General features: G+C 40.5%; 1 protein-coding gene across 3 annotated transcripts in view; it reads right to left on the reverse strand.

Annotated features, from left to right (window-relative positions):
- Nucleotides 1–15,543, reverse strand: part of brip1 (BRCA1 interacting helicase 1) — a 233,273-nt gene that overhangs the window by 155,624 nt on the left and 62,106 nt on the right. For all 3 annotated transcript variants that reach the window (XM_060847891.1, XM_060847890.1, XM_060847889.1), the window contains 3 exons: nucleotides 3,398–3,619; nucleotides 3,073–3,272; nucleotides 568–700 (listed from right to left, as the gene is read on the reverse strand). In XM_060847891.1, coding sequence (XP_060703874.1) covers nucleotides 568–700; nucleotides 3,073–3,272; nucleotides 3,398–3,619 — 555 coding nt within the window. The remainder of the gene's footprint in view (nucleotides 1–567; nucleotides 701–3,072; nucleotides 3,273–3,397; nucleotides 3,620–15,543) is intronic.

Here is a 15,543-nt window from a genome sequence, read left to right on the forward strand (position 1 = left end):
TCCATGACAGGTGTAAACATTGGAATTTATAATGCACGTTTAAGAATAAGAAGGCCAGATTACATCAACAGGCTTGGTTCAACTATTCCTTCAGCCTCTAACCCCACTAAAGCGAATATTTCATCTCATCTTGTGCGTCAGAAATGATAGGAAATTAACAAGTTAAAAATGAAAAATAAATGCTATGCCAACCAGTTAAAAATGAAAAATAAATGCAATGCAGAGTGCTTTGGTAGGGACAATATAGCTCATAGCTGCACAGCAGATCTCTCTGTTAGTTATGACTACAGTTGGCATATAACAATTTAATTCCAATTTTTCTTTCCTTATTGTGGGAAACTCCTAGATGTTACCTAGAGGTTTCCCCAGTAGAAAAGCAACTCAAATGTCCTTACCAATGGTTGGTACTAGCTCACCTCTGCACTGCTTGAATCTTTAATCGTTTGTATTTTACACTGAATTCCCAACTAGCATTTAGTCACATTATCATTGGGGAAGCAAGACAAAGTATGAAGCCTTTTGTATTTTGATCAAAGCCTTGCTACTCTTACTAAATAACCAATTTACCTGTAAAATGGAAAATGTATCACTGGTTAATCCCCATTTATGAAAAACAGTTAGCATTTCCTTCCCGTTCCAGACCCTGCAGGATGTTTCATATTCCTTCTCCACCAGATTCCCAGAACATTCCTTTAGCCAGCTACAAATAAGAAATTTACATAATTAGCTATGAACAGCTTTTCATGAAGTAGAATCTAAGTAGACATTTTATAAATCTTAAACTGAAACAATTTTCACCTAACCAGAAAGAAAATAGTGCCAGCCGCCTAAAGCGTAATGTCAGAATCAGATGCTAATAACGCAAAAAAGCAAAGCAATACTTACATAAAACAGTGTTAAGAGAAACTGTGGGAGAAATATTTCTCGCCCCTAAACATGAGCAATGATGAGTCAATTGGCAAGATGCAGAAACTGGAAAAATAAAACGCTCAATTACAAAGAAAAAAGAAGTCAGATTCTGTAGCCAGATTTTCAATGGAGAGATGAGAGTCTAGCGAAAGGCCTATTTTCATGTCATAATTACAACTTACTGAGACGCAGTTTTGTATTCTCCCATGGACTGGATAGAAGCTGAACAGTGACAATTCCCAACATTAAAGTCAGAGCAGTTCCTGGCAATACCAACTTGCCACTTGCTCCTCCAGGCCTCTATCTTGGACAGTAGTTTCCAGCATTTCAGGTCACATTCCATGGTAGCAACAGTTGCAACACTCAACCCCATCCATGCAAGTTTGTTCCAGACATGCAGCAGCCTCACCATATCACTATGGCATATCTCCATCCCATTCAGAATACAGCTCTCTACTTCAAAGCTGGAGTCTGCTGCAGTCTGGAGTATACATCATCTTTCATTGTAATTTTACTAGCAGGACACCTTGTGCAGAGGGACAGGCACCCATCTCATGGGTTGGATAGGAGTGCATCTAAGACTCCTCACTCAGCACTCATTCCTCTTTTTCAATTTGAATGCTCAGAGCATCTTGGACTTGCCTTGCCTTTATGTGATTTGCCACCTGTTTCAGAATTTAAATATTCATAGTACCCTCTGCATCACATTGCTGAGCACAGACATAAATCCAGTCATGGTTGAAATCAGGGATCAGCCAGGGGGATGAACATGTTGCTGAGGTGCTACATCAATGTCAAATTTACCCCTTGTGCCAGCAGCTTATGTGGCAAAAACAGTTCATGTGTTTCAGCTAATTGACTCGGCCTGGAAATCAAAAGGGATCAGTCCTTAGTGGATCAGTTCACGTATACTGTCATAGTCAGCATCCAATCTCAGTACAGGAATTTGGACATAGTCCTTCAGCCAACTGGGGTGGTCAGGATCATGGGCTCTGTATCAATACATTTTGAGGAGTGGGTCATGGTGAGGCTTAAAGGTCCAGTGCAACCAGTCCTGGGATTCACAGCTAGTCAGTTGGGGAGCTGCACATACATTAGTCATGGGTCTGGCCTCTTATTAGGTGGGGCTGTCTGCCCAAACTTCACAGGAGATTGGGCCACGGTTAGTCCTGGGGTCAGCCCAATAAATGTCAAGATTTATCATATGCCACTATTGTACAAGGGATGTTGAGCAAACCAATTCTGGGGACTGAAAGCAACATGCAGAGGGGACAATAATTGTGAAGGGTAGGCATATCAACATATAAGGGTGGGAGATGAGGTTACTGCAGGGGGAAGGGATTTAATCATCAGTCACAATCACCTTTCCTTTGTTGGAGTTGGGGAGGGGCGTTGGTGAAGCTATGGTCTAATATGATGGTTGGAATGGCTGAGGTGTAGGGCCAGGGCCCTGGGGTAATGTTGGGTGATTGGGACATAAAAGAAAGAATTAGATGGGAACATGTGGAAAATCAGTACTGACATGGTCAACAGGGAATGCAACGAAGAAAGAAATATGGACGTCCAGAGAGGGGCAAGGGAGGAGGCTTTGATTACCAGGTGGAATCTGTGACTCACACCCGTGTTGCCATCCATCCTCAGGCAAATCATAAACGCACAATGAAATGGAAAATGACTGCAACAACTTCCAAAGTATATGAAGGACTTTATCCCCGCCCTCCACATGAACTCACACGCTCTACTTGAGAGGAATGTGAGGTTCTTCAACGTTCAACTGAATTAATCAAGCATGTACACAGTACAAATTGAAGTCATCTGTAATCATTGTACCTGGCATATGAAATGTATGCAGTGTCCAACTGTGCAGGATACGAAACAAAAATAAAGAGCTGCAGATGCCAGAAATCAGAAACAAAAACAGAAACTGCTGGAAAAACTCAGTAGGTGTTAGTATCCATGGAGAGAAAGCAGAGTTAACATTTCAGGTCTAGCGACCCTTCCAAACACTCTTTTGAACAATTCTAATATTCCAGGTACATAAACTTTACTTTATACTCTATACTGATAGCTTACCGACCATAGCTTTTTCAATGCAATTTTATCAAGCAACAGCAGTTAAATAAAATTAACATGATTAAAAATAAATGCAGACTTGTTTCTTACTTAGTAAAACTATAGCAGACTGTACGCAGTGCGTCATGATCATTTCTCCTGATATTTTGGTTGACCATGCAATCCAGTTCTTCTCGAGCAAATAAAAGCTGTTTCTCTGTGACACTAAAACTAGATGACTCCCGTGCACAGTCTTCAATATTATGTGCTTCATCAAAGATAACAATTTGATCTTTCAAATTGATCTTCATCTATCAGGAAAGCAAAAAAACAAATTCACAAAAATGCAATAGTGATGCTCTAGTACAATATGCAGATTATTATGGTCCATGAGGAATATAAAATTGTTTGATAATTATTTTACAAAAACACTTACACTCTCCCTTATTTGTGGGTCCATTAGATAATTGTACGGACAGAATACAATGTCTGCCTCTTGCATCAACTCACGAGATACAAAGTATGGACACGAACGAAGCTTCTTTCCGAGGCTCACCAATTCTTCAATGTCCCAAGCCATATGCATACCATGAATCCATTGTAAAGTTTTCTGTTCACTCATTTTATGGACACCATGATAGTAACGACATGATTTCCCCTAATTGGAAAATAAATACAAAATTCTAATTTTCAGAGCTGAATGAAAATATTCTGGACAGTAAAGAATAAAAAGATGCAACACTTCAACATGAACTAGTCCTCTCATTAAAAATGAGATGGAGTCAGCTAAATTGAAAATTAAACACAGAAAATAAGCAACATGTGCAGCCAATCATTTAAAAGGATATTAGATAAGACCCATTTATTTAAAATAATTCTACTCCTCTTACTTTACTGGCAGGTTTTCTTCATGGTGCTTTAATTGAGGGTTAGAAATTTAAAATGCTGTAGAAAAACATGTTGTTGGGACAGATAGAAAAGCTAATTTACAGAACACCAATCTTTATATTTTTCTGTTTTTAAAAGAGCTGCAAAATCAGCTAACCTGCCTGATACTTGTGGGTGGCACGGTGGTTAGCACTGTTGCCTCACAGCGCCAGAGACCCGGGTTCAATTCCTGCCTCAGGCGACTGACTGTGTGGAGTTTGCACGTTCTCCCCGTGTCTGCGTGGGTTTCCTCCGGGTGCTCCGGTTTCCTCCCACAGTCCAAAGATGTGCAGGTCAGGTGAATTGGCTATGCTAAATTGTCCGTAGTGTTAGGTAAGGGGCAAATGTAGGGGCATGGGTGGGTTTCGCTTCGGTGGGTCGGTGTGGACTTGTTGGGCCGAAGGGCCTGTTTCCACACTGTAAGTAATCTAATCTAATACTGACTGACTTTGCATGACTGCTTTAAACTTTTGCTTCTATAATGGAGCAACATATTGTTCATAAAGACACAGATATATCTCTCCTGGTCTTGAAACCAACTAGAAGTGGATCCAAAGTAGTGAGCCACAACTTGTACACAGTCAACAGAAGACAGTCTACCTCAGAGTTAGTTGATGTGGCTTAAAGAAACTCAGGGGTAGAGATGTATGGGAAGCTAACAGGGTAAAAGTAAACAAGAAGATATAAGTGTTGGGAATGTGAATGGATGGCTAAAGTCAAATCAGTATACACAGCATGGTTTATTGCAGTTGGCTGTGAAGACTTAAACTGATAGATGTCAGATATAACAGCAAGTTTCTATTTTGATTTCCAATCAAATTTATCAATGTTGGCCACCTGGTTTAGAATGGAAAACTCATTAATTTAGGAGTCACTCTGCTATCCTCCACAATCATATAACTAGGCATCCTTGTTAATACAGAACCTCATAGCTTGAATTAGTCTTTATTTTGTTAAAACATTTCACCATTAAGTACTATGTTTATGAATAATGTTAGTACTGTGTCCAGTTAGATTAGATTTTAACTAATGGAAAGTTAGCTGCAAGTAACAGGAACTGTCAGAGCAAGAAACCGATGTACCTTCCAGATATGTGGCTTCGGTCCCAGACTGCACTGCAGCTTTTCATTTACATTGTGCTAAAGTCAGTAAACTTAAACCATAACCAAGGATTTTTTCATCCACTTAAGCAGGCAGACAGGGCTTTGGTTTAGCTTATCCCTCAAAATTCGGTCTCTCATACAATAAAATACATTGTGTCAGTTCTGTACTGTAGTATGAACCTAGATTACATGCTCAGGCATTGAAGTGGGGTTTTGGAGTAGAGTGGTGCTGGAAAAGCACAGCAGTTCAGGCAGCATCCGAGGAGTAGTAAAATCAACGTTTCGGGTAAAACCCTTCATCAGGAATAAGTGGGGCTTGTTCTCTTTATTCTCAGAGGCTAGGTTTCTACAACCATGTCAATGATAAATTTTCTTGAAGAGTTGAAAAGTCTAAAATTACTTTTCATACACCTAGAATACTCTTACTGAAAAATAATGCTAAAAGCTTCAGAAATCATGTTAATACCTTTTGAGATTTTTATTTACTCAAAACAGATCAAGAATTGACACAGAGTTGAAATTTTGTCAAAAATCAGCTAAGTGTCAACATAAGGAAGTTTCAAGCGGGTTTCTCTCCAAAGCCTGGAAAACCCTGGTTAGGCACTGATGATTTATGTATAAATCTGTGAGACATCTGGCGGGAATCTCTCCAGACATCTTTATCCTCTCTTTACTATGACGCGAGGTTCCCATCTGCTTCAAGAAGACCACTATAATCCCGGTGCCAAACAAAAATTAGTTAAAGTGACTTAATGACTAGCCCCCAATGGCTTTAACATCCATCATTATGAAGTGCTTCAAGAGGTTAGTAATGGCACACATCAACGCCAGCCTCCAAGGGTGTCTTGATCTGTTAGAATTTGCTGACTGTTACAATAGGTCCACAGCAGATGCCATCTCCCTGGCCCAACACTCATCCCTGGAATATCTTGATAAGGACACCCATGTCAGGCTCCTACTTATTGATTTTAGCTCTGCCTTCAACACCATAATTCCAAAAAAAAACTCATCTTCAAGCTCCAAGACCTAAGACTCTGCTCCCAATTCTGTAGCTGGATTCTCGACTTCCTGACCCACAGACTACATCAATAAGGAGAGACAACACCTCCTCCACAATTATCCTTAACTTAGGTGCTCCACAAGGCAGTATACTCAGCCCCTTATTATACTCACACACTCACAACTATCTCACCAAATTCAGCTTGAACTCCATTTACAAATTTGCTGATGACATCACTGTAGTAGGTTGGATCTCAATCAACAACGAGACAGAATACAGGAAGGAGACAGTGACATGGTGTAAAGACAACAATTTCTCCCTCTATGTCAGCAAAACGAAGGAGCAGGTCATCGACTTCAGGAAGTGGAGTTGAGGACATGCCCTTGCCTGTATCAATGGTGCTGAGGTGGAGGTTCCTAGGAGTAAATGTCACTAACGATTTATCCTGGCCCATCCATGTCAACGCTACAGTCAAGAAAGCACATCAATGCCTCTACTTACTCAGAAGGTGAAGCAAATTTATCATATCCAGAATAATTCTTAACAATTTTTATGGATCTACCACAAAAAACATCATATTTGGATACATCACAGCTTGGTATGGTAACAACTCTGCCCAAGACCACAAGAAGTTACAGAGGGTTGCGAATGGAGGCCAATCCATCATGCATATTAGCCTTCCTGCCTTTGACCCCATCTACACTTTCCACTGCCTCAGGAAAGCAGCCAACATAATCAAAGATCCTTCTCACCTTGGTTATATTCTCTTCCACCCTCTTCCATCCAACAGAAGATACAAAAGTTTGAAAACACCTATCAACAGATTCAAGAATAGCTTCTTCCCTGCTATTACCAGACTTATAAACAGACTCTCATGTATTAGAGTTGATCTTTTCCTGCACCTTCTCTAGCTGTAACATTATATTCTGCATTCTAATCTCTTACTCAGATGTATTATATCAGGTATGATTTGTCTTCATAGCATCCAAAACAATACTTTTCACTGTATCTCAGTACTTGTAACAATAATAAATCAAATCAATTTTTTCCTCTGTGCAAATGTCTGCTTCCTGTTTTCTTATTTGTTAAATCACCTATGTTTCTGGCAGATAATCAATCTATAGGTAAACAGTTTTCTTTTCTTATTCACTGAAATGAAATCAGTGAGTTAAATCTTCCGACTTAAAAGCTTGCATGGTCAGAAAAATAAAAGTTGGCATGACCTCACAGATGTAACTGTACATATACTAATGGATCATGCAGATGACACCATATTTGTAAGTGGGAACAGACACTCCATTATTTTAACAGAATGAATGAAGGTAAAACACTCATCAAGGAAAAGGACGATAGAATGAGAAAAGGCAGAACTTTTTTTATCCAGTGCCAGTATCGAGTACTCACCCTTTGAACGGATGAAGTACACAATATAGACAAATGTAGTGTTTAACTCCCTCTAGTGACATGGAGTAAAATCATTCCTAATTTCAGGATGCCACTGTCCTTTCAAGAAAGGTATAAAGTGTTTCCACAGGAATTTCAAAACTCCATTGTGCAAGAGAGGAAGATAACATTTTAATATACTTTTTATAAACTTTATGGTTTTAAAATCAAATAATAAAAACAAAAATATATGCCTCCAGAAGGAGGCCCTCTGATCAAATATGTAAAGATCTATAAAAATGTACGTTAAACTTGCAATCTTGACATTGCTCTTGCTTTCATCAAAGTGTGCCTTCTTCATATGAATTAACGAATCATTCAGTAATCTCACAACTCTGTGTCAATTGCAAGATGTTAAATAGAATGTTGCTGCTCCACCATCCAAGGTGGGGAGGGTGGGAAGCAGATTTTTAAAGAAAATAGCCTTTAAATTCACAGGTTGGTAATAGCTATTAATTTGACTAGTTATCATAGGTTATTTCCAGATTGAAGATAAATAGGGAAAATATTTTCAGGCTCAAACTAAAAGATCAGTATAAAATTTTTAAAACTCAAATTAAGAACCAAGTCATTAAAATTGAGATGCTAGGGAGATGATGTGTTGTAACTGCATGATGTGAGAGCTGGTGGATCCCACTGTGGTTCATAGTGACCACATTTGTAGCAAGTGTACGTTGCTTGAGGAACTCCAGCTCAGAGTTAATAAGCTGGAGTCTGAACTTCAAAACTGTGACACGTCAGAGAGGGGGAGAGTTACTTGGATGTAGCGCTTCAGGATGCAGTCACAGCCCTTAGATTAACCATATCAAGTTTGGTCAGTGAGGGTGTGACTATTAGTGAGGCAGGTAGAAGGATCCAGGAGATAATGCTGAAGGAGCCTCAGCCCTTGCGTTTGTACAATAGGTTTGAGATTTTTGCTTCCAGTGTGGCTGAGAGCAGGGTTTGTAGGGAAGATGAGCAAGCTGACCATAGTACCATGGTACAGGGAGCCATTCAAGAGGGGAGAGAAAAGAGAACTGTAGTAGTTATCGGGGATAGTATAATCAGTAGAATAGACATTATTCTCTGTGGTCAGGATTGAGAGCCCCAAAGGCTGTGCTGCTTCCTTGATGGCTAGGTTAAGGATATCTCACCTGAGCTGCAGAGGAACGTGGAGTGAAAGGGGAAAGATACAACTGTCATGGTCCACGTGTGTACCAATCATATCAGCAGAAGGAGAAGAGATTCTGCAGAGGGAATATGAGCAGCTAGGGGCTAAATTAGATAGCAGAACCAAAAGGCAATAATCTCCAGATTACTAACAGAGCCATGAACAAGTTGATCAAAAAGATTATAGAGGTAAGTGTGGGGCTCAAAGAGTGGTGTGGGAGAAACAGGTTCAAATTCATGGGACATTAATGTTTGTGAGAAGATTTGTAGCTCGGGTGCTCCTGTTGTGGTTCTGTCAGCCAGATTACTACGACCACTAGGACTCATAACAGCACACAAACCAACAGCCACTCTCAGACAACAACTCACCAAAACGAAGGACTCGATACCCAGCATGAGCAAAACCAATGTAGTGTACAAAATCCCATGCAAGGACTGCACAAAACACTACATAGGACAAACAGGAAGACAGCTAACGATCCACATCCATGAACACCAACTAGCTACGAAACAACACGACCAGCTATCCTTAGTAGCCACACACGCAGATGACAGGCAACATGAATTCGACTGGGACAACACTACTATTATATGACAAGCCAAACAGAGACCAGCCAGGGAATTCCTAGAGGCATGGCACTCATCCACAGATTCTATCAATAAGCACATCGATCTGGACCCAATATACCAGCCACTGCAACAGACAGCTGGAACTGACGACCGGAAGCGGCAGATTCAAACCACTACAGATGCCGGAGGAAAGATCACAGAAACGCTTCACAGGAGGCTCCCAAGCACTGAGGATGTCACCTAGACAGGGGACGAAATGTCTGCAACACAAATTCCCAGCTCGGCGAACAGAACCAAAACAATGGGACATTAATATCACTACTACGGAGGGAGGGAGCTGGTCCAACGGCTCTACTTGAATCATGCTGGGACTACAAAAATCTTCAAATCGCATAACTAGAGCTGTGGTGAGGGCTTTAAACTAAATAGGGTGGAGTGGGGATTTAAATTGCATGGAAAGTTATGGGAAGAGTTGGCGGGGGAGGGGGTGGGGGTCAGTCTCAGTAGAGGTTGAGGTTTCCAGAACAAGTAATATGACAGAGAAAAAGGGTCAGGAATCTAACTTTTAGGAACTGAAGATAAGGGGACAACCTTGAGACGGGGTGGGGGTGGGGGGTCAGTCAACAAAGGGCTGAGGGCATTGTACTTAAATGCATGGATTCTACTAAAGAAGGTAAATTAGTTCATAGAGCAGAATGAAATTGGCAGGTATGATGCTGCATTTATCACAGTTGTGGCTGCATGAGAATTGTGGCTGTGACCTAAATATCCAAAGATACCCATCCTATCAAAAGGACAGGCTAGTGGACAGGGTTACCTTGTTAGTAAGAAATAAAATCAATAGCATAATTGATACAGAATCAGAAGGTTAGAATCTGTGTGGATAGAGTTGTGTACATGCTTCCTAATAGTTGTCAGGATGCAGGAAAGAAAATAAATCAGGAGATAGAAAAGGCCTGTAAGAAAGGTACTATTGCAATAGTCATGGGAATGTCAATATCCAGGTGGACTGGGAAAATACAAGTTTGCAGTGGATCTCAATAAAAGGAATTCGTGGAATGTTTACAAAATGTTTTGTTTTGGAGCAGCTTATGGTAGAGCCCATGAGGGAACATGCAATTAGTGATATGTAATAAGGCATACTTGATTAGAGAGCTGAAGGTGAAGGAACCTTTGGGGGCACTGATCATAATATGATAGAATTCACTCTACAGTTTGAAGAGGAAGATTGAATCCGATGTAACAGTATTGCAATTAAGTACAGGTAACTACAAAGACATGAGGAAGGAGCTGGCCAGAGTTGATTGGACAGGAAACCTAGCAGGGAAGATGGTGGAGCAGCAATGGCACGAGGTTCTGGGGGTAATTCAGGAGGACAGCAGAAATTCATTCACAGAAAGAAGAAACAGCTAAGGGGAGAATGAGGCAACCATGGCTGACAAGAGAAGTCAGAGACTGCATAAAAGCAAAAGAAAAAGCATATAATGTGGTGAATATTAGTGGGAAGCGAGAGGATTGGGAAGACTTTAAAAACCAGAGAATAACTAAAAAAGTGATAAGCAGGGAGAAAAATGAAATTTGAGAGTACGCTAGCTACTAACATATAAAAGAAGACTGCAAGAATTTATTTAGTTATCAATAAAGTAGGAAAGAGCTAAGAGTGGACATTGGACCACTGAAAAATGAGACTGGAGAAGTATTAATGGGGGAAACAAAGAATTGGTGGAGGAACTGAATAGGTTCTGTGTGTCAGTTTTCACAGTGGAACACACCACCAACTTCAAGAGAATTGAGAGGTAGAGATGAGCATCGTGGCTATCATTAACAAGAAGGTGATGGAGAAGTTGAAGTCTGTAGGCAGATAAATCACCCAGACCAGATAGACTATCTAAAGAATACAAAGAGCAGAGATGTATTGCTGAAGCTGTACAAGGCTCTGGTCAGACCCCATTTTGGGTGCAGTATCTAAAGAAAGATGTGCGGGCATGGAGGGGCTCCAGAGGAGGTTTACCAGAATGACCTTGAAAATGAAGAGCTTGTCATATGAGGAGCGGTTGAAGATGCTGGCTCTGTAGAATCATAGAGGCGTATAGGATGGAAACAAACCCAGGTCCAACTCATCCAAGACGACCAGATATCCTAAATTAATCTATTCCCATTTGCCAGCACCTGACCCATATTGCTCTAAACTCTTCCTATCCATACACCCATTCAGATGCCTTTTAAATGTTGTACAGATACACATTCCTTCATCCAAAAGTCCCAAATCCGAAAAGCTGTGAAATTTTATTCATGGAATGTGGAGCGTCATTTGGCATGCAAACAGGTGATCCAATTCCACACCCATTTGAACCATATCACTCAGATGTGACATGTGCGGCGTGGCTCAGCACTGGTATGCGTCAATTCTGTCTCAGCACTCGTAGTATTCACACAAGTTTCTGCTGTTAGGTAACTTTAAAAATTTCATTGTAAAAATGTCATTTATTCTGAAATCCGAAAAATTCAGAATTCTGAAAAATAACTGGCCCCAAGGATTTTGGAAAAAGGATGGTGTACCTGTAATTGTACCAGTCTCCATCACTTTGGCAGTTCATTCCATACGCACACCACCCTTGGCATGAAAAATTTGCCCCTTAGGTCCCTGTTAAATCTTTTCCCGCTCACTTATGCCCTCTAGTTCTGGACTCCCCCAACCCAGGGAAAAGACCCTGTCTATTTATCCTAACCTTGCCCCTCATGATTTTATAAACCTCTAGAAGGTCAACCCTCAGCCTCCAATGCTCCAGGGAAAACAGCCCCAGCCTATTCAGTCTCTCCCTTTTGCTCAAACCCTCCAAACCTGGCAACATCCTTATAAATCTTTTCTGAACACTTCCACTTGATGGATGAGGGACATCTCATTGAAATTTACAGAATATTGAGTGACCTAGATAGAGTAGATATGGAGAAGATCTTTCCACTAGTGGGACCCAGAGGCACAGCCTCAGAGTGAAGGGACAATCCTTTAGAACCAAAATGAGAAATTTCTTCAGCCAGATGATGATGACTCTGTGCTGCAGAGGGCTGTGGAGGCCAAGTCATTAAATGTATTTAAGACAGAGATAGATAGATTCTTAATTAGTGAGGGGATCAAGGGTTATTGCAAGAAGTTGGGAGAATGGTGTTGAGAAACATTTTAGCCATGATCAAATGGTGGGGTAGACTCGATGGGCTGATTGGTTCAATTCTGTGCTATACCTTGTGGTCTTATTGTCTCCTACATCAACATTGACAGAAACATGGGAAAAAGAATTTCAATATTCTTTTCAAACATACATGGTGCTTAGCCACAGGAGGACAAGGAAATGAGGTTAGATTCAGGAGTGTTGAAGTGAGCTTATTTTTTCATGACATTACAGAAACCTGCTGCCGGTGTTCAGTAAATGAATGGTTAGTTCTTGAAAACATAGTTCAATTGCATTGATGAGACTTAGAAATATATTTTTTTAATTAATTCATGCAATGAGGACTTCACTGGCTAAGCCAGCATTTATTGTTAGAGTCAACCACATTGCTGTGGATCTGGAGTCACATGTAGGTCGAGTCAGGTAAGGACAGCAGTTTCCTTCTATAAAGGACATTAGTGAACTAGATGGGTTTTCCCGACAATCAACAATGGATTCATTGTCAATATTAGACCCTTCATTCCAGATATTTTATTAAATTCAAACTCCACCATCTGCTGTGGCGGGATGTGAACCAGGTCCCCAGAACATTATCTGGGTTTCTGGATTAACAGTCCAGCGTAATGCAGTTTTATGACAAACTTAATTCAATGACTGTAGATGTTATAAAACCAACACTCAATTCATTTAACTGAACCTATGGTGAGAAATAACAGTTTTCCTATTTCCATAGTATTAATAGCACAAAGTGCTCAGAGGACATTAGCTAGTGAGTTTTGAGAAGATGTGTAGCTCAGGTTGAGGTTCTGGATGTAGGTTTGCTCACTGAGCTGGAAGGTTTGTTTTCAGACATTTCGTCACCATACTAGGTATCATCATCAGCGAGTCCCTGGATGAAACACTGGTGTTATGACCCAGTTTTTATTTATGTGTTTAGGTTTTCTTGGGTTGGTGGTGTCATTTCCTCTGATGATGTCAGTTCCTGTGGTGATGTAATTTCCTGTTATTTTTCTCAGGGGTGACAAATGGGATCCAAGTCGATGAGAAAAAGAACAGGAAATTACTAAGTTGCAATCCGGTGGTTCAGATGGATGTAAAAGATGAGCAGACATTATTTAATGAAACAAGTGGATATACAGATAAGTATAGATGGATTTAATTGAACGAGCAAAAGAATTTTCCTGATGGGAGGATTTCCAATTACTTTGGTAGAAAGATAGAAAAGCAAAAAGGTAGTCCCAATTTTCTGAGGAATGCAATCTCACACAGACTGCCACTCTCTTCTTTAAATGTTTATGCCTGTCGGAGAAAATTGCCCAATAGAGACCACACAAACCTGATCGAGTGAAACTGACATGCTGTTTATTAGTTGCTATATTGCTGGAAGAGAAATTGATTAGGCTGATACAAAACTGACAGTCTATACAGGTAGATCAGAATTTCTCTTCCTCGAGCTGAGGAAGAAGCCAGTTTTTATAATAATCCTCTAAACATGAGGCTAATTAGAAATGGGGAAAATACAATGTATCAGGAAATGGAGTAATCTAGTTACAATGATGCTAATTGAAAAAGTTATCGGAGGAATATCCTAATTCTCTACACAAAGCAACATCCTGACAGTATCAATGAGTTTGGAGCTTCCATTCCTCTTCTCAGGTAGGTGCTAATGTCTCCTCTGAAGTGGAGAGGTGCATCCATTGTTCTGTCCTGGGAGTAGTGCTCTAGCTGGTGCCTCTGTCTTCCTTGTGTGGCTTTGGTATTGCCGGGTTGTAAAAATGCCCTCAGGGCCTTGGGATAGCTGTGAGGCTCTGTCATCGTTAGTGGGAGCTTGAAGTATATTCCCTTGTCTGCGAGTGCTGTCTCGTTTCACTTGTCAGCCTGCTTGGACCCTGCTGAAGCATTCTGGGTGTTTCAGTACAGCTTGGCCAATTTTGCTATTATGGATTGGCAGGGTGGCAGATCTTTTCCTACAACATCACAAAAAGAGCTCTGCATTTCTGACAGGAGCTTCTGATTGGGGCTCTCAGAAATGCAGAACCATATTGCCATTCGGACAGTTCTCTTGTGGTGCAGAACCGCCAGTGACAGGAAATCCTTTCAGAGCAGTTAGCAGCCACATTGTGAAAGTTAAAAGTCCTGAATCACAGACAGCCACTTTGATAACGGCAGCCAAAAGTTAAGTACATGAGGTAAACATGAGGTTAAGGTGCCAGGACTGTCAAGTACTGGGGTCAGTTGGGAAAGTGGTGCGGGTTAATGAACCCTAACCCATTGAATTTTCCTGTGTATTTTTGTGTATTTAGGAAGCAAATTCAACCACACTCGCATATACTTTGAGTCTGGTTCTGTCTCCATGTCTTCCCTGGAGAAGATGCCAAAAGATTCAAAACATAATGCTAACACTGAAAATGTCTAGCTATCAAGACAGCCTGAACAAAGTGGGGTTCCTTACTCCAAAAAAAAGAGTAATAAAACCCTTTTAAAATTATGAGGAGATTTGATAGATGTCAAATGTTTCCACTTGTGCAATCCAAAACAACATCTCGTAAACTTAAGAGACTCATAAATCTAACGGAAGTTCAGAAGAAATCTTATTACCAGAGTGTGATGAGTATGGAGTATTTGCTACCACAAGTAATTGAGGTCACAAGCATAGATGCATTGATTGGAATGCTAGATAAATACATAAGGGACAAAGGAATAGGAGGATAGGATGGGATGAATTATTCTGAGAAGGCTCAGGTGGAGTATAAATATAAGTACAGATCAATTGAGCTGAATGATCTGTTTATATGCAGTAAATTCTAAGTAATGCTTCTGTTTCCAATTTTCATAATGAACCCTTAAATCTTCAAAACAGCATGGTATGTTAGCACAACGGCATATTATGACAGTGAAAGCAGAATAATTTCTCCTCTTTTTCCATCCATCCCAATGAAGCTTTCACCAATGGGTCATCAGTACTGATCAAGAATTTGCTCCCTTGAAAGGGCAGGAAGACATGCCATGATGGTTACGGTTTTTGCATGAGCGTTGTGTTAATCCATAGTCCAAGAAAACTGCCTTTAAGTTTAAGCTGTTAGACCTGCTTTCTGCGTCCAAGAATCCTCAGAAAACTGATCTGGAGGCCAGACATACAAGCTGAATTTCGTAACATGATCTCCAGTTTCCGAGATTTCAAACTAAAACTATATTAGCACCGATGATGATCGTCTTCATGTGC

The sequence above is a fragment of the Hemiscyllium ocellatum genome, chromosome 31, assembly GCF_020745735.1.
Source record: "Hemiscyllium ocellatum isolate sHemOce1 chromosome 31, sHemOce1.pat.X.cur, whole genome shotgun sequence".
NCBI classification, from domain to species: domain Eukaryota; kingdom Metazoa; phylum Chordata; class Chondrichthyes; order Orectolobiformes; family Hemiscylliidae; genus Hemiscyllium; species Hemiscyllium ocellatum.